Here is a 20,724-nt window from a genome sequence, read left to right as displayed (position 1 = left end):
CCTCCCGGGTTCACGCCATTCTTCTGCCTCAGCCTCCGGAGTAGCTGGGACTACAGGCGCTCGCCACCTCGCCCGGCTAGTTTTTTGTATCTTTTAGTAGAGACGGGGTTTCATCGTGTTAGCCAGGATGGTCTCGATCTCCTGACCTCGTGATCCGCCCGTCTCGGCCTCCCAAAGTGCTGGGATTACAGGCTTGAGCCACCGCGCCCGGCCATCTTATATCTTATGCCTTTTTATTTTTTTATAGTTTCCTCCCTTTTCATCGAATATATGTGATATTCTTTAACTACTTGCCCTATTTAAATAGAGTTATGTTATAAAAACATATGGAAAATTTAAAAAACTTTACTGAGAGTAGCTGTGCAAAAGGAACATAAGGACATAAGTATATCAAAACTTAGATGTAGTGAGGAGTAAGATTAGAAACCCAAATTCAGGCCTACAGTTTACAAATCAGAAAGCTAAAAGTTTGTCTCTCCAGGTCCTTCTGGCCAAATAATGTGATGTAGTTCGTATTCATTAATCCTCATGGAAAAGTTTTTGAATAACATTGGTTGCATAGTAGGTACTAAATCTTTTTTCTTTGATTTTTTTATTTTTAAGAGAATGGGGTGTCACTATGTTGGCCAGCCTGGGTTTGAACTGACCTCAAGTGATCATCCTGCCTCAGCCTCCCAAAGTGCTGAGATTACAGGCATGAGCCACTGCCCTGGCCTACATTAGTTTTGCCATTAGTTTTGTTGACCTACATTTCTAATACATTTTCATAGTAGGGACTAAATAATTACTTTTTGTTTTATGGACTTGTATTTCTAATAGTATAGCATTTCTTTTAAATTGGTAATTTTTAGAAAATATTTTTCATTTGCCCAATCACAACTTTAGTATAGAAAAGACTAACATAAGAAACAGAGCCATGGACACAACAGAATTATTTTTCAAAAGTTTACCTCTAGTCTTCGGATGATACATTTCTAGGGTTTTTAGGGAAGTTACTTATATTACAGTTTTAATATGTGATTCAGTGAGAATCTTCATTTACTGATTGGATGTATACTGTATTTGACAGGGTCCATATCCACGACAACATGAAGCTGATGCAGATCTCATCAATGCAGGTAAGCTCACTTATTTCTGGCCCTTCCCTTTGCTGTTAATATTGTGCTAAATAATAAGAGTTTGGACTCAATTCTTTGTCTTTTCCTGGAGAGCACTCCATAGTATTCATTGTTGAGGAGGGGAGACAAGATTTTTTTAGGTCTTCCCTCGTTCAGGAATGAACAAGATAAAGGAGGAAATGCAGATGACAGCACATTTAGTGGAAGAGCTTTGATGGGTCAGTCAGGGTCCTGCCTGTGAATAGAGAACATTTTTTTTAATTTATTTTTTATTATTATTATACTTTAAGTTCTAGGGTACATGTGCATAACGTGCAGGTTTGTTACATATGTATACTTGTGCCATGTTGCTGTGCTGCACCCATCAACTCATCAGCACCCATCAACTCGTCATTTACATCAGGTATAACTCCCAATGCCATCCCTCCCCTCTCCCCCCTCCCCATGATAGGCCCCGGTGTGTGATGTTCCCCTTCCCGAGTCCAAGTGATCTCATTGTTCAGTTCCCACCTATGAGTGAGAACATGCGGTGTTTGGTTTTCTGTTCTTGTGATAGTTTGCTAAGAATGATGGTTTCCAGCTGCATCCATGTCTCTACAAAGGACACGAACTCATCCTTTTTTATGACTGCGTAGTATTCCATGGTGTATATGTGCCACATTTTCTTAATCCAGTCTGTCACTGCTGGACATTTGGGTTGATTCCAAGTCTTTGCTATTGTGAATAGTGCCGCAATAAACATACGTGTGCATGTGTCTTTATAGCAGCATGATTTATAATCCTTTGGGTATATACCCAGTAATGGGATGGCTGGGTCATATGGTACATCTAGTTCTAGATCCTTGAGGAATCGCCATACTGTTTTCCATAATGGTTGAACTAGTTTACAATCCCACCAACAGTGTAAAAGTGTTGCTATTTCTCCACATCCTCTCCAGCACGTGCTGTTTCCTGACTTTTTAATGATCGCCATTCTAACTGGTGTGAGATGGTATCTCATTGTGGTTTTGATTTGCATTTCTCTGATGGCCAGTGATGATGAGCATTTTTTCATGTGTCTGTTGGCTGTATGAATGTCTTCTTTTGAGAAATGTCTGTTCATATCCTTTGCCCACTTTTTGATGGGGTTGTTTGTTTTTTTCCTGTAAATTTGTTTGAGTTCTTTGTAGGTTCTGGATATTAGCCCTTTGTCAGATGAGTAGATTGCAAAAATGTTCTTCCATTCTGTAGGTTGCCTGTTCACTCTGATGGTAGTTTCTTTTGCTGTGAAGAAGCTCTTTAGTTTAATGAGATCCCACTCTTACATAGGGTAATTGAGAGTTAGAGGAAGGGACAATTTACAAAGGCATGGATAGGATTAAAAGAGACCACGAAAGGATGGTAAAATTCCACAGGGAATTATCACCTCTGGGCTTTATGGGGCAGGTTGCTGTGATTTGACTGAGTTCCTCTACCAAAGGCCTCTTAATAGGAACTGTGACCTTTGGTAGAATAACTCAGTCAAATCACAGCAACCTGGTTGGGTGGAGGGTCTCCACTGCTGGGTTGCCTGCCTGTGCCTTCCATTGGTGAATCTCAAGTCAAAGTAGGTCAGCCTTCTTAGGATAGAGAAAGGTGGGAGTGAATCCATAGCAGCAAAAAGAAAAGATCTGGTAAAAACCAGGGTTTTCGTTGGTGGTGATGCTTACTATTTTCTAGTTCTCCTTGGAGCAGGAGAGGAGCTTAAGGAGGTTCTCTGCTGGTAAGTACGATCTGGTGATGTAATAAATGTAGTTTTGTTGAACTGGAGACTAGAGCCTTGTCTTCCCTTTTGTTCCTACAGGCATATGCTTTGCCTTTTATTACTAGCCTTTTCTTTGACTGGGACATAGCCTCATATATTAACAGCCTAGAGGAGGAAGAACAGGTCAGGTCTTTTGGTCATCTTCACTGCCTATGCTTGAGGCAACACTGCCACCACTTTGGAGCCGTATATCTTCCCTGGAGTGCAGCTGCCCATAAGAAGCTAATTTTTAGGTTCTAGCATGATTTTCTGTATCCTTCTTTTATTCATTCTGCCCCTGCAAAACTGTTATTCTTACTTTGCATTCAAAAATAGTATGTGTAAATTTCAGATGACAAGTAATATGAGCTGAACATAAAGGCCAGCTGCCAAGTAAAATTGATGTTTGATACTTAGAATTTTTGGAAGTGAAACAGCTTCTGGTTGAATAGTTGAATTAGTTAACACGACTCAACTCTGAAAGGCCTACTGTGATAAAGCAATGACATTTAACCAAGGCTGTAATTTAATTGTACTGTACCCTTTAGCATTAGCTCATTGATCTGTGAAAATATTTGCTGCTTGGTTTAATTAATTTATGATGTTAGTGAGTTATTTGCAAAATGAATAACTGCATGTTCCAAATTTCAGGCTTCAGTTTATAAAACCCACTTTCCTTGGAAAAGTTGTTAACTTTTTCAACATGGTTTGACAGTAGGTTTTTCCGATTCCATAGAGCTTAGAAGTAACTCAGTCCAAATAAAGCCACCAATTTTATATTTCCACTAATCTTACATTTCAACTTCAACACATGAAGTGCCACATTTATAAACTACTTTACAAAACAAGAATTCATTGCTTATGGGAAGCCAAGCTGCAAGTTAGTTTAATAATATTATAACTTTTTCAAAGTCCTTTTTGGGAGTTTCGATACTTTGATACTTTTGATTTTAAATTAGGGAGGAAATACTTTAAGCTGGAGAACCTAGAATATAAATTGGTGGTTTCCTCAATTCCCAAAATTAACTGGAAGATCAACCCATTATTTGTGTTAGTTTCAAAGCATTTTATGGAAATCTCTTTGAATAAAGAGTTATGTTTCTGGATATAATTGGTATATTAAAAATTCAAAATTATAATAGAACTATTTCCAAGGATCTCTTTTTAAAGAGTCTTATAAGGTTATGTAAAAATGAACTACCAGTTGTATAGTATTATATGGCTTAGAGCATACTTTTTCACATGTATTATACCATTGGACCCTCAGATGAAAGTTTGTTATACAAATTGGGAAACTGAGGTCCAGAAAATTGAAGTGACGGGTTCAAGATAACATTGCTAGGGACTGAGTTCATACCCAGTCTCCTGCTTGTGACCCTGGCCTTCTTCTGTATACACTGAGTTATACCTGCTGATAACCTCACTTGCACAGAGGTGCAGACAGCAGTGCTTGGAACATTCCAGAGGTCCCATCAAGATCTGGGCTCTAACCTAGATTAACCCAATGCAGTTGTGAAATTTCTAAGTCTCATATTTTTGCTTCTGTATTGTGTGTTTTGCGTTCTTCATTTCTTAATATTTTCTTACTTTAGTATACAGTATTTTAAATGACTTGACTTTTAATTAAAGTTGCTTTAGAAAGAATCACCATGTTTAATATCCCTAGCCCCCTGCCATATCCCTCTACACTAGTGGTTTTCAATGAGGTGGGATCTGATTTTGCCCCCAGAGACATTTGGCAATGTCTGAGGACATTTTCGATTGTCACACCTGGGGGAGTGACATCTAGTAGGTAGAGGCCGGGGATGCTGATAAACATCCTACAGCAACCAGAACAGTCTCCCCATCCCCCAGAGTTCACCAGGCCCAATTGTCAATAGTGCTAAGCAGGAGAAACTCTGCTCTAGAGGTATACGTATCACATCTGAAAAATCACAGGCCTGCAGTCTAAAGTACAGATAACACAGCATTCCAGGTCTCTGTAGTGGTTGCAACCAACCATTATGGCTTTTTGTCTTGCTGTACCCTTCAAGGGTATTTTTGTGTACCCATTCTGGACTGCTGGGTGTTTTCTGATTATGGCTCATACTCTTCTTTGCATGTCTTTGCTCTTGGTGTGTCTTTCATGAGATTTTGTTCTGCTCCATTCCATTGTTACCCCATCTCCTTACTGATAACTTTCTATCAACATTCATTATGCTTATCCTTCAAGTTCTAGCTCATTTTTCTTCTCCAAATCCTGCTGTAGCTCAGAAATGCCCTTCCCCTAAACCCACAACATATCTAGTGTCTCTCTGAGAAGCATATCACATTTTGCCTTGTAATTATTTGTTTATCTCTCCTGCTGTATAGTAAGTTCCTTTTGCTTAGGGCAGTGTGGTCCAAGTGTGGTCCCCAGACCCACAGCATCAGCATCACTGGAAATGTTTTAGAAATGAAATTCTCAGACCTCACCACACACCTACTGAATTAGAAACTCTGCATTTCAGAAATCTTCCATGTGATTCTGATGAATGTTAAAGTTTGCAAACCACTAGTTTAGATCACCCAAATTTGGTGTATAACACTGTTTAAGGCATATAGTAGGCATTTACTATTGTGTGGATGACTTTTAAATCATGAGCCAAAGGACTCAGTGACCGTGAAATTGATAACTCTATTGCCCAAATATGAAAAATTCAGATATACATAAAGAAAAATTGGAGGAGACAGAAATCAATCAGGAATAGCCAAATAAGAAAGCCCTCTTTATGTTGCTTGTCTTTAGTTATGACTTTTCTTGACCAAACTTGGACATTGTATGTGAAAACCATGGATTCAACTTTAGGATACTTATTTTTGTTTAGATATTAGATGTTTAAAAATGCTGAAAATTAACCTTGCTTCAAAAGAATGTAATTTTTAAGATGCTATAATGTATTAGCAGAGGACTTGATAATGTTTTTTCAAGAGAGTTGTTTTCTGGGCTCTTTAATAAAACTATGCTTCACAAATAATATAGGGAGATCCAAAGCTCTTCCCATTGATCTCAGTTTCCTGTAACATGGTAAATACGCATTGTATGTATTATCAGCCAGTACAGATTATCTTTTGGAAGTCAGTGTTATTTAGCTCCTAAAAAAAAAGAGCTGGGATTTTTAATGTTTTTCTTCCTTTTTGTCCTACAAATTCCTCCTCTTCGACTTGCTGCCTTATAGGACTGATGAGGATCTGAATTTGCAGGTTATACACGTTGTGTCTAGAATAAGGTTTAGTTGTGTTATGCCTGTCTTAAAACCTAGAGCTCACACAGGCTGGCCGTCCATCCCCACCATATAAGCCAATTGCTTGGTCCTGTGACATTTATCCCTAGAGGGGCAATGGCATTGTCTCTTTTATAGGTAGCTTTGGAGAGAAGAATAACAAAAATGGCGATAATTAAAGGTGATGTTTATAGAGCCCTTTCTCTGATCCAGGCAAGTTAGAGTAAGGACTTTGCATGCATTATCTAATTTAATCCACTATGTCTTACATGCTGTTTAAAAGCCCCTGCTAACCATACCAGGAAGTATTTTAAAAACTTTTCAGTTTTGTGGTACTTTAAAAGATACAAAGATGTTTCCATCATTTAGAATAAAACTCCCTCGAGAGATATATATTTATATCAAGATGAAATATTTATTTATTTATAAATAAGCTTACTCTTTCTCCATACTCAAGTTTGAATGGAGGGGGATATTGATGGAAAAGTTAGCTTTTGGGAACGACTTGAGAATTTGAGGATATAACTGTGTTGCACAGCTAGGGATATTCAGACTGCTTGTGGTCCTTTTGTTTCTGAGAGCTATTCCCTTTCCAATTTTGGAATAACAGTTTTGCTTCTCTTTCTTTTTGTCTGTCCTATTATACTGGGGCCATGCATGGGGTGTTCTCAAACAGGTGACTTATCTTTGGCACAGTGGTATGTTAGCACCTTCCTGGTTGAGACCAGAAGCTATTCCCAGGCTCCTGAAGCTCCTGAATAGACAGGAAATAGATCACAAGATGGCAGCGGCTTAGATATGAGTCAGGTGATTTTATTAGTTCTATGGGGAGTCGATGACCTTGAAAATCTTTTCCAGCTCTGAACTTCATTATGAGGTGTAAGTCTTGGGAGATGTCCTTCCAAGGAGACCTCTTGGCAGTTAACCTTAAATACATTGGCCAGTATTACCATGTTTTTCCCTGATTTTATGAGAATCCTGTGGTTTTAATAGAAGCTTATGGGGCAAGAGGGTACAGATGAGTCAGAAAAACAAAGAAAAGTGGAGAGAGATGAAAAGTGGAGAGTTCAGGCCAAATGAAATAAAGGAATTAGGTGGTTCCTTTTTTTCTATATGTGTTTTCTAATTTTAGTTTTATTTCTCCCCAGCTTCATTGCAATATACTTAACAAATAAAAATTGTTTATATTTAAGATGTATAACATGATGATTTGATATATATATACATTGTGAAATGATTACCACAATCGTTAATTATCACATCCATCGTCTCACATAGTTACCTTTTTTTTTGTAGTGAGAACCCTTAAGATCCACTTTTCTAGCAAATTTCAATTATATAGTATAATATTAACTATAGTTAATACTATATGCTGTACATTAGAGTCTCAGAAGTTATTCTTATCACTGAAAGTTATTTGTTGATTAAAAAAGAAACTGCGGTGCATCTCCTGTGTAATTCTCTTCAAAATTGCATTCCTTCTTATATTCATACTGATTCCACAGTCTCTCTGTCCCAGTGACTTACAGTAGCATTGGATTCTGACAGGTGTTACCCCAGAACTCCCTTCCTCCTCATTCCTAAGTAGTATTTAGCAGAGGATTGTGAAGGGAATGGGGATGGTGAGAGGCTGGAGAGGTATAGACAATAGAGGAGTGCATTTCCTGTAGAACAGGGGTCGCTAACCCCTGGGCCGTGGACCAGTACGGGTCCATGGACTGTTAGGAACCAGGCTGCATAGCAGGAGGTGGGCGGCAGTCAAGCCAATGAGCATTACCACCTAAACTTGGCCTCCTCTCAAATCAGCAGCAATATTAGATTCTGGTAGGAGCCCAACCGAACCCATTGTAAAATGTGCATATGAGGGATCTAGGTTGCCCGTTCCTTATGGTAACCTAATGCTTGATAAGCTGATGTGGAACAACAGTTTCATCCTGAAACCATCTCCATTCCCCAGTCTGTGGAAAAACCGTCTTCCACGAAACTGTGCTGAGGTGCCAAAAAGGGGACTGCTGCTGTAGAGAATTTCCAAACAATAAGAAAACGAAAAGTGATCTGCTTTTTATTATCATCATACAAAGGCAAAAGCAATGTCAGTGACAAAATACTTTCCACCACAAAAGGTTCCTATTATGTCCCCCCACCTGCCATGTCACTGCATTTTGGTAAAGGGAGTTTAAGTTCTTTTGGGAATGGAGAAGATACGGACCTCTGTTCACCATGATACTCTTAGAAATCTAATAGCCTTTTCTTTCTTTTGTGTGTGTGTGTGTTTAGGCAAGGAAACAGTTACTGTTCTTCCAGGAGCCTCTTTTTTCTCCAGCGATGAATCATTTGCAATGATTAGAGGGTACGTAATAACAGAGCCCTTCATGTTTCACACTGTGTGGAATGAGCTGAGTCATCCTCTGAGTGTGTTAGCAAGGCTCTGAAACACAGTCACATTTCCCAGCCAGAAAACTATCAGGAGTTTGTTTGGCTGCATGATGTGAAATTATTCACATCGAATGTTGGACATTGAATATCCAGCCCACTGTTAGGAAAAGAACCCCCAAAATGGAATCCATGTCTTTGTGCTAACCAGACTGAAATAAGCATTTATAAGGTGCTTTCTGAGGATTCTATCATTTTCTTCAAACTGTGTTCACTTTCTAGCTAGTGTTTGTGTTCAGATAGTCACATTCTGCCTCACTGAAGGAAACAATCTTCCTGTGTACACCTGTTCATAGTTTGTTATTGAGCCAATATATACTATAACATTTTTTTCACAAAAGAATTCTTAATGATTATTTCTCTGTCAGCGTGGAGCTCTATTAGGAAATCAGTTGTGTGGTGGGGGGAAGCAAATATATTTTGGTGGCATGAAGTTATTCTGATTGCTAGCAAGTTCAAGCAAAGGGGACAAAAGATTGTGAGGTTCACTTTATTCTTCCTCCTTCTTTCTCAGGGGACATGTCGATCTGACAATGCTAGGAGCGATGCAGGTTTCCAAATATGGTGACCTGGCTAACTGGATGATACCTGTAAGTAGACATTTTTTATTCTGAATTACGTTTGGATCAGAATAGTTACTTTTTAAATACTAAGAAAAAGGGCCATGAGATCACAATTCTTTGAAAATGAAATATTTTAATATATATTTCTTACTAGAATCAAATTTTAATTAAGTAAGCACTGAGAAGTATTCAGCTTTGCCAATTTGCTCTTCAGCTGGGACTGAAACTAGGCAAGATCAGAGCCAAAACATCTTCTTTAGAAGAAACCAAGTTAGAGAAGACTTAAAAAACAGAAAAAGGGCTAATTATACTCTGAAAGTAAGAAATACAAATATTTACCATAACTAAAGTTTTAAACTAGGAAGAACAATTAATAAGTTTGTTAGCATTGTTAATTGTTAATTAATGTTGTTAATTGTTAATTCTATTAATCAGTGATTGAAATCATCTTGATTGGTTATGTGATCCCATAATCACTGTCCTCTACTATGGAATTCAAAGCATGAGAGTTTACTATCATTGTGAAATGCGCGGTTGTCATTTAATGACGTAAATCAAGGAAGAAACCTCCTAGAATTAGCTTTGGAAAGAGGACTGTTATCACTGCTTAATTCATGAGTGTAGTTCATTGTAGACCAGGTTATTGCTTCCCAAGTACATGCTTGGAAACAACATTGGGTATATTTATGATTATGAGCTCATTTTGGCTGGTAGCTCAGTTGCTCTTTGTGTGTGTATTCAAAGATTTCTATGTTTTTCTATAGAACCAGCAAAGAAGAATCTTGTCAAATAACTGAGGCTGGTGGTCTATGATATGACAGTTTTCTTGAAATCTCTTAAATTTGTTTTCTAGTAATTTTTTGAGGAAGCTGGATTAATGCAGTTGATAACAGTGTTAGAGATCATGTTAGTCTAGCTCATTTGATCTAATGTCACCTGAAATGTTGTTTAAGTTTTGATAATTATTCAAACCCTAGTTTCCAAACTTGGTGGTGTATTGGAATCATCTCAGAGTTTTAAGAAATTTCAATGCATGGGTTCCAGCCCAGGTAGTCTCTAATTTAATTAGTCTGGGTTGTAGCCTGGACACTGGGTCATTCAAAGCAACTCAGATGGTTCTAATATGTGACCAGGTTTGAGAACCAGCATATTAAAGATTGATTACAACTCACCTCATTTTAAAATGTAAGAGAAAAACATCATTGAGCCATCATAGTAAGAACTCTTAGCAAATTGTGGATTATATTGTTAGTTTAGTTGTAAAAATATTAATCTTTCAGAATCAGCCATAGTTACAAGGGTTAGCAGCTTTTGATTGCTTTGAAAAAACCAGGGACGGTCTCCTGAGTATCACACAGTGAATCAGATAGAAAGTTTATGGAAATACTTGCGTAGGATATTATAATGTATTTCTGTTTTCAAATTTTAGAAAAGGGCCATATGGGGTAGTAGAGTGAGTATAGGAAAGCAAGCCCTAGATTTTAGCACTGACTCTACCAGTAATCAAGGCGTGACCTTGAACATTTCACTTATGCTCTTTGGCTTAAAATGCCCTCATCTATAAAGTGAGGGTTTGAGACCAGATAACGTTAGGAGTCTCATTTGGTTTTCTTAGCTTAGTGGGTAAGAGCAAGGCCCTGTAGTGAGATAGTCCTGGATTAAAGTCTTGTTTCTGACACTTGCTGGCAGTGCAACTTGAGCTAATTTCCTATTTTTTCCTCATCTGTAAAATGGGAATCATATTATAGTACCTACTTTATAGGACTATATGAAGGAATACATGTGACAATGCATACAAAGTACATAGCACAGAGCTTAACACATAGTACCTGGTAAATAGGTTGTTGTTCTTATAAGAAGTTGCAGATTCCTGGCAAGGAAGAGAAAAGCATTGGGTCCTATGAACAAACGCAATAGGGTTTTAAATACATCTATTTCTCTGTACTAATGATTTTTGAAATCAGTTTGCACAGTGGTCCTGAGTATGAAGCAGAAATGTGTTAAATATCTTCTTCCCTTCGGGGAACATGGGCATCTTTATATCAGTATAACATTTGTTTATATTATGATTTAGCACGTAGTAAGGCTGGAAGTTCTCATAGTGACAGTGTACACTATGTAGTTATTTATAGGAAAGCTTTGCTGATGCGTATCATATTTTTACATATCCTGTTAAGATTCCTGTGAATGATTAAAATACAAATGTTTATTACTTTATACTTTTCTCAATATAACTTGGAGCCCATGAGTTCCTGAAGGAATGGACCTAGTGGGGTGAACAGCTCTGGAGTTCTGTAGGAACATCATGGAAATCTAGTTGAGAAAAATTAAGCATAAGAAGTGTTCTGGGGTTTGGTTCCACTGTTTTGGTAGTGGAAGTTGGTAGTGTTACTTCTGATTAGCAATTTTTTTGTTGCTTTTGTAACTGATAATCATTTCCTAACTTCTTTGTATGGGATGCACCGTGCATATTTTCATTGTTTGAGACTCAGGGCAGCTTCAGAATCAACTCCATGAGGTTTAGTTTGGTTTTAATTTCAGCCCCTACCCCTTACAAATTATGTGATCTGGAGCACATGTTTTGGCTAGGATTAAGTGAGAAGAAAATGAAGTGAACACTGCAAGTACTCTCTAAATAGTAGCTATTAAGTAATACTCTATTACTTAAAATTAAACAGGAAATATTTACCTTAAAATACACTGGTATAAGCGAGGTGATTTTACAGGAGCCAGCACAACCTGCTTATCCTAAGTCCCTATTCAAGCGCCAAAATTAAGCCCTTTGAGGGCACATTTTTTTCATTTATTGGTTATGGATAAAGATAGAGCTTACCTTCCTTATGTAATTTCAGTAAGCTATCTATTTTTATTTGTCCCAAAGATTTGTTGACTTATATAATTTAAATATGTTTTTATTGCAAGATCTGGCAGTCAAGAAGCTGAAAAATTCAACTTTACTATATCATTTTTCATTTACTTTTATCTTTTTCCTGAGTTTAATAATCTTTCAATGGCTGAGTTCTCAGCATCATGACATCATCATCAATCATTACAGCATCAGATTACAATAAACATTAAGCCTTCAGGGCAAGCAAACAGTGTGGGTGCTATTTGTCTTACCCTTTAATAGCTTCTTAGTATGCAGTGTTGGTCTCATGTACAGAGATTTTTAACAGTTCTACCCTGAGCATCCAAAGGAGGAAAACTTGACAAAACAGTAGTTGGCTCCTTCAAGCTCCCTGTTGATTGTGATGATGGTAAAACCCCAGGCAAGCAAATAAATGATGGAAAGATGTGCAGTCCGCTGAATCTATATTCAGAGCTTCTCTAGTGCCTTCTGAATGCCTATTTTTGGAGAACAGCTGGCATTGATTATTGACTTATGAAGGGAAGCAGATGTGTATGGTCAGCAATGAGAGCTGGTTATGAAAGCACAAAATAGCAGCCCACTGGACAGGGCTGCAGTACGTGAGTGGCACAAGAGCCAAGAGCCCTCCTCTATGTGGAGAGGATTGAATGAGGCATTCTTAGGGCAAGAAAGAATGGGACACTTTTGGTGTCTTTTTTTTCCCTTTACTCCCTCACATTTTTCACATCTTTGTGCATTTGAAAAGAATAAATACTAATTAATGTCATACTCATATGTGCTACATATTTGAGCACATAAAATTGATTGGGTTCTCTAGACATGCTACCTGTTTTAAATAAGTTAAGTCTCTAGTATTCCTGGTTATAAAACTACAAGGGAGTTTGTGTTCAAGATTCAATCTGTTTAGTTGCATCAATTGTAATCCAAATATTAATCCAAAATATAGATATTTAAATATATTATGACATAGGTGAAGAAATAAGCATAAATCTCTAGATACTGTTTTAACTTTAGTGTATTGTTCATTTGGTCCTGAGGTTCAGGAAAAGAAAGACAGGTGGAAAATCCATATGAGGTCATATGAAACTTTTACAATTAGTAATGCCTTTGTCTTATTAGTGTAATGCAGTGGAAAGCTCATAAAACTTTGGAATTAGACATACTTGAGCTTAAATACTGGTTCTTTACTTATTGATCATGTAGTGTATCACTGTTATACTATATTCATTGGTAAAAATGACAGTTTTTAACTCATGCTTGTTCTGAGGATTAAATTCACTAATTCATTCAACATGTATTGATCTGGCATATATTAAGGGTCAGGCACTGTTAAATATAAATGACAATGTTTTGGGGGATGCAATAGTTAACAAAACAGACAAAATTCTCTGCATTTATGGAGCTGATATTCTAACAGGGGTCAGCAAACTGTGTTCCCTGTACCAAATCTGGCCCACTGCCTATTTTTGTAAATTTTTCTTGGAACATAGCCACATCCACTCATTTACGTATTGTTTATGGCTGCTTTTGTACTGCCACAGCAGAGTTAAGTAGTTAGGTTAGAAACTGTGTGGCTTGCAAAGCCTAAAATGTTTACCATTTGGCCCTTTACAGAACAAGTTTGCCAACTCCTGCCTTAGATCATTGATTTGAAACTTTTTTTCTCTAATATAAGCAAGTAATGTCCTACAGATTTTTATATTGTTTCAGTCTCTTCAAAATACTTTCTAATCTTCCTTGTTATTTTTTGTATGGCCCATTGTTTATTTAAAAGTATGTCAGTTTCCAAATATTTGGTGATTTTCCACATAACTTTAAAAAAATTTTCAGTTTAATTATTTTGAGGTGAGAGCACACACTTTATAATTTCAGTCCTTTTAAACTTGAGACTTGTTTATGGCCCAGAATGTAGTCTATTTTAGTAACTGTTCCATTTGCACTTGAATATATATTCTGCTCTTGTTGGGTACAATGTTCTGTAAGTGCCAATTGGTTCAAACAGGCAGTTAGTATTGTTCAAGTGTTCTGTGTCTTATCAATTACTGAGAGAGTAGTCTTGAGATCTTCAGCTGTAATTGTGGATTTGTCTGTTTTTCTTTCAGTTATATGACTTTTTGCTTTATCTGTTTTAGAGCTGTTACTGCTTGCATTCATACACATTTAAGCTTACATTCTCTTGATGAATTGATCTGTCATTTTGTCTCTTCAATAATATTCCTTATATTGAAGTCTGCTATCTGATGCTGATATAGTCACTCTTCAAAGTATGTTTCTCCATTCTTCTGCCTATAACCTGTGAACACCTTTATTTTTAAGTAAGTTTTTGTAATCATATCGTTAGATTGTTATCTTATAATCTCTAAATCATATAATTATAATCTCTAAATTGGAGGTTTAGACCATTTACATTTAATGTAGTTATCAATATGGTTGGGTTTAAATCTATCAGGATTTTTTTTTTTTCTGTTTACTTCATCTGTCCTTTCTGCCCTTTGATTTCTTTGGGATCAGTTAAGTATTTTTTGAGTATTTTATCTTTACTGTTGGATTACTTTTTACTGGCTTCTCTAGGGTCTACCACAATCTACTTATCTACTTCAAGTAATATATCACTTTATATATAATGTAAGAATTATACAATAGTAAACTTCTATTTTCTGCCCTTATTGTGTGTGTTCTTTAGTGATATTTAATTCTGCATGTGACATAAACCTTATACTTTGCTATTATTTTTGCTCTAAACACTCGACTATCTTTTTAAGTAATCTTTAAAAATGAGGAAAAATCTTTTGTATTTTTCCAACATATTTTCTGTTTGTTGCACTTTTTCTATGCACAGATCTAGATTGCCATTTGATGTTGTTTTCCTTCTGCTTGAAGGACATCCTTGGATGTCTCTTGTGGTATAAAATCTGTGGATGTCTCTCAGGTTGATCTTTTTCAATATTTGCTTTTAAGCTGTGTTAAGATTAGTTAAGAGTAGCATTTAGTTGCAGTCTAATTTAGCCCCACTACTAAGGCAGTCTTCTTCAGAGGACTCTGCCTGATGCTCCATATATTACAAAATCTTTCCTCACTGTTTGGTAGGATTGTGAATTGTTCCTAGATCTGTGTTTGTTTTGAGCCTTTTTTTTTTTTTTTTTTTTTTTTTTTTTTTGTCTAATGCTTGCTTAGTGGTTCTTTTTCAGGCTTTGACTAATTTCTTCTTATGTATGCACATATCCGTACCCTGCCAAAGACTTGAGACCTTCTTCCTCTGCAAATCTGAGCTCTCACTCTGTATAATACCTCCTTTCTGGTGTTTTCAGATCTCAAATTGTAGTTGCCTCAGGCTCTCTGAAGCCAACAAAACTGCTGAGTTTCACTTCCTGTACTGCAGCTTGCAGATTCTCTCCAGGCAGTAAGCTGGGGGAAATTGTAGACCTATCTTGTTGGCTTCTCTTCTTTCAGAAATGGTAGTCCCATATTGTGTGTTGTCTCATGTCTGAGAGCTACTTTTTCGTGTCAGTTTGGTTTTTCTGACTGTTTAATATCATTAATAACATGTTTGAATTTATGTCATTGTGTATTTACTGATGGTTTTCTTAGTACAAATCCCTAGAAATAGAATATCTTTGTCAGTATTTTAGGGATTTTGATGTATCACTGAGTTATTGGCCAGAAAAATTATCCCCGTTTACTTTCACACTGTTTTTACTGTATTACCAACACTGAGATCAGCTTTTTAAAAGCTTTATTATTTTCTTCTGTTATTTGGCATTTCTTTAAAAAGCTGCTCTCTGGGATTGTTTAAAGGGCAGCCGTACCTTACTCTTCTGGAGGGCATTTAATCGTTTTCTTCTTGTTTTGGAGACCTTCCTTTTGGCTTCTAGCAATTATCTCTCATCAAATTCCAGTGTTGCTCTCTTAGTTATATTAAAAAACAACATTGATAATGACTATTCTGTGCTAGTGAATGTATCTTAGGAGTTCCACTGTAACAAGCATGTATGTGAATGTGTGTGTACTTCTTCTGTTTATAATATTTTGAACAAACTCTAGATGTGGGATAGAATAAAAGCATAGCTATTTTTATCTCCTGTGGTACTCTTTAACCTAGTCTGTTAGGGAAGCTTTTCCTCTGCCATTAATGAATACCGCATGACGTTTCAGCTCACTCCAGGAAAATAAACAGCTCTTAGGTCACTTTAATTCATAAACTCAGTCTTCATTCAGACATTAGAGGGTCCATTCCAAAACAGTGAACAATGCTTTAATAATCACTCAAAAGCAATGCATCTCCTCGTTTTTGACCTCCCAGCTACAGTCTGCCTGCATTTGAAGGTTATATAGTATTCTTTTGCTCTTTCTCTACTCCTCTCCTCTTCTAGCTCACTGTTTGGCGCCCACCAGGATCAAAATTCAAGAGAAAGGGAAGGCAAGGAAATAGGGCAGGAAAGATTTTACATAGCAGGAGACTGGTAATACTGTTTGCTGGCTCCATGATCTCTGGTCCATAAAAGTATTTAAAGCTGATCCCTCTGTGTATGTGGAGTGGGGTGAGCGGTCATCTTTAGAGACCCCCTTCTTAGTTCCTCCTGCAGCAGCTGCTCCTATGGGTGATGGCTGGATGCTTCCCCAGCAGCTTCTGACTTTTCTGTGGTCCACTTAACACATAGACTCTTACTGGTAGAGTCCCTCTTCCTGGGCTATCCTGTTGACAAAGCATTAAAACCTGTTGAGGTTGGTCCTCTCTCACATGGCCCCCATGTGGGAAGCACTCACATTTCTTGTACTGCCTCCAGTGATAGCGTAGTTACTTCCTCAAAACAGCCCCTTTAACTTTCTCAGGTAGGAGTCAGGCAGCACTCCCTATCTGCGCTCCCCATCTTTCAGGCTCTTAGTTGTCAATGGAGTGAGCAGCAGGCATACCCTTACCCCTTCCTTGGTTGCTGAGAAATGTAGGGGTAGGTAGGATACTTTTCATCAAATAAATCCTTCATACAAAACCTTTGCTATTCCTATACTGTATTCCTTGGTCCTGCTGAGGGTCCCAAGAGCCTTGGGATGTGCTTTTGACTATTTCCTTTGTAAATTCTACTTCTGAGCATCTATCCTACATGCTGGTATCTCCTAGCTCTTCTATTAATCAAAAGTGAGACAGTAAGATCTTATCTAACATATGGTTACCACCACTTTTGCTCATGAACCTGGCTTTTTCTTGTTGCCATTAATCCTCCCTATTTATCATATTTAATTCTGCACGTGATATAAATCTTACAATATTTTGCTATTATTTTTGCTCTAAACAGTCAACTGTCTTTTTAAGTAATCTTTAAAAATGAGGAAAAAAACTCTAATATGTTTCCAACATATTTGCCCATTTAAGCTCATATTCAGCTAAGCCTTGGTGCATATAAGGGTGTTTTCCATCTATGGTTCTAATACCTCTGGGTGGTTCCCCCTAGCCTGTTCTGTTTTCCACAGAGGACTGTGGAAGAACCCAGCCAAGCCCTGTTGCCCTACTAGAGAATAAAAATACTGACCCATTGGGATGGAGCTTTACTTCCTGTGCTGATTAAAAGTGCATTTAATGTCTTCAGAATTTCCAAGAGCAAAATATTATTTTCTCTCATACAATTTAATAAATGGACATGCATTTTTTTCAGAAAGGCAACTTTTTATTAGTGATTCACTGATTTAGGATGTTATTAGAAACATAAGCTATTTATTATACTTTTCCTGGGTGCTATATTTGGTTATCCAAAAATACTTTTATCTATGACTATCTGGAAAACATGTTGAAAATTAATGTTTAGTTTCCTTATTTACACCTGATATTTTTCAGACTAAAGGTATATTTAGAGACTGACATATTTGATATATTCATTTTGTGAGGAAAATTTCTCTTACTTGAAAGATCCTGTCAATGATTAAAAGCTATGATTAAGGTTTAAAAGCCACAGCTAAATTCTAAATCTATTTTTACAAGGAGGGAACTAATAGTTATTAAGCATATGCCACTGGCCAGGTTCTGAATATTTATTGCCATTTTATCCTCACAGAAACTGAGTTAAATACAAATATTCCTGTTATTATAGATGAAGAGATTCAGGCCAAGGGAGTTAACTATTCAAGTTTACATCTGTGGCAAGTGATGGAAAGAGAAGTGGAATTACAGTCTTCTTTGCTCTTACGTGCTTCACATTCTGCCGCAGGTACTTTTGGGGATTTTTAACTGCCTTTCAGAATGGAAGCAAAACAACGTGCAAAACACATAAAAATCTGTATAGCATTCTGTAAGCCTTATGAAGAAATGATTGTCAGGTAAAGCCTGTTGTAGTTTGAAGGATATATGTTGAGTATACATGACTGTTGTTCATGGTGGGATTTTATTGTAGGTGGACCATTTGCATGTTTGTTCTTCTGCATCCTGTTTTCTTTAAGCTTTTACCCAAATTCAAAAGTTTCCACTGCCCAGTCACTTATAATTAACTTAAATGTCATATATGAAGTACTTTATCCACTTTATTTACCCATTTTGTTTTTTATAATCTACCAATCAAAGAATTCTTTGGAAAATTTCAGGCCCTCCACAAAGAATGTTTATAAAATTATCTTGCAATACTTGCTAAATGGGAAACATTGAAGCACAATTGGAGAAATATCAGAATTATTGCAAAGGGAGGAATACTGAAGATAATTTTTTAAAAGATTAATATCTGAAAGGAACAAAAGCAAATTCATTAGCAAGCCATTTCACCCAGCCTAGGCCCTCACACATGTTAACCTTTGACAGAAGCAAAGGGACATGAGAATGTGAAAGACTTTCTCCATCTTCAACAATCTTACAGAGATTTTGCCTTTTGATTGCTACCTGAGTCTTTTTTATCTGGAGGAAAGGAAATATTTCTCTCCTTGCTGTGTTTCATATGATATATTTTGAACAACTGCTTACTTCTAAGACTTTGTTTCTTCACTGGAACGTGGATATATTCAACACATGGACTGAAAGAAAGGTCAGCTAGATACCTGATTCCAAACCATGCTGCTACACTGCCTACCAGACACTCTTGTAAGAATTTAATCAAATATTCTCCATCTCCTCTGTTGTTGAAAGGCAGACTTCTTTGCATAGAGTAGGATTTTGGTCATTTTTGAATCAGTCGATCTCTGTCTCATGAACAATGAGTGAGTTTGATATTTGCTATAAATATCCTTTTGGCTAATGATGCATTTGTATAACTGCAGCAGCCTCTTCTCATTAAACAGCTCACTTAAAGGGAGGAGAAGACACATTAAAAATGATAGATGAGGCTTCCTCAAAACCCATTATTAGTAATATGATAAATCATAGTGTTGCTGATATGACTTAGCAGGGAATGAAACCAAAGGGCTAATGACTACTGCTGGTGACCCTGCAGCTAAAGGCTAATGAATCCTGAAGACTGAATTTTATTAAATGACTGAATTTCGCATTCCCAGTTAGTGAAATCTTTCTCTATTCTTTTGGTTTAGAGATCATCTTGATCAACACTTTTGAAAAAATGTTTAAATATAGTCTCTATAAAAATAGAATAGTAAATGCATACATCCAGCTTAGACAGTTATCCACTTATGGTCAGTCTTGTTTCATCTGTACCCAATTTCCCTTCTCCTCAGATTATTTTGAAGCGAATGCTGCACGTATTCCATCCATAAACATTTCGGCATTATCTGAAAGATTATTTTCAAATTTCTTTATAAAAGGATTCTTTTCATAAACTGCAATTCCGTTATCCCACCTAACAGTAAGGAATTAAGGATATAATTCTTTGATATCATTCAGCTATACAGCACCCTAATGTTATTAGCAGAAAACCTGAATCAGGAGAAATGAAGTGACTCAGCTCAGGCTGCAAAACTCTAGTTAGTAGCTAAGCCCTAGGACCCATCTCTTCTGTCTATAGTTTTGTAGGGATGCTCTTTCCACTACACAGAGGAAAGTTTACCTTTGAAAAACAACATCCCAATACAAAGAACCTTCCGTGTTTATTTCAAATACACTTAGAAGTGGCTGTGTCCAAAAACTATCATCAGAATGAATAGACAGCCTACAGAATGTGAGAAAATATTTGCAATATATCCATCTGACAAATGACTAATATCCAGAGTCTGTAAGGAACTTAAGCATATTTACAAGAAAAAACTAACCCCATTAAAAAGTGGGCAAAGGGCACGAACAGACACTTCTCAAATGAAGACATACATGTGGTCAACAAATATGAAGAAAATCTCCAGGGGCAGTGGCTCATGCCTATAATCCCAGCACTTTGGGAGGCTAAGGCAGGCGGATTACTTCAGGTCAAGAGTTCGAGACCAGCCTGGCCAACACGGTGAAACCTGATCTTTACAAAAATACAAAAATTTGCTAGGCATGGTGGCATGCACCTGTAATCTTATTTGCTTGGAAGGCTGAGGCAGGAGAATCACTTGAACCCAGGAGGTGGAGGTTGCAGTGAGCTAAGGTCACACCACTGCACTCCAGCACTCCAGCCTGAGCAGCAAAACATGACTCCACTAACTAAAAAGAAGAAGAAAAAAAAAAAAGCTCAACATCACTGATCATTATGATCATTAGAGAAATGCAAATCAAAACCATAATGAGATACCATCTCACTCCAGTCAGAATGACTTATTACTAAAAATTAAAGAAAAAAAAAAAACATGCTAGCAAGGTTGTAGAGAAAAAGGAACACTTTTACACTGTTGGTGGGAC

At 37.0% G+C, this 20,724-nt stretch overlaps 1 protein-coding gene across 2 annotated transcripts in view; it reads left to right on the top strand.

Moving 5' to 3' along the window:
- OXCT1 (3-oxoacid CoA-transferase 1) overlaps positions 1-20,724 on the top strand; it is a 149,898-nt gene that overhangs the window by 68,380 nt on the left and 60,794 nt on the right. For both annotated transcript variants that reach the window (XM_015139915.3, NM_001260592.1), the window contains 3 exon segments: positions 1,070-1,118; positions 8,400-8,472; positions 9,070-9,145. In XM_015139915.3, the coding sequence (XP_014995401.1) occupies positions 1,070-1,118; positions 8,400-8,472; positions 9,070-9,145 (198 nt within the window).

This window comes from Macaca mulatta, chromosome 6 (assembly GCF_049350105.2).
Source record: "Macaca mulatta isolate MMU2019108-1 chromosome 6, T2T-MMU8v2.0, whole genome shotgun sequence".
Lineage (NCBI taxonomy): Eukaryota > Metazoa > Chordata > Mammalia > Primates > Cercopithecidae > Macaca > Macaca mulatta.
Note: the sequence above shows the minus strand (reverse complement) of the source record. Positions and strands in the feature narration are given on the sequence as shown.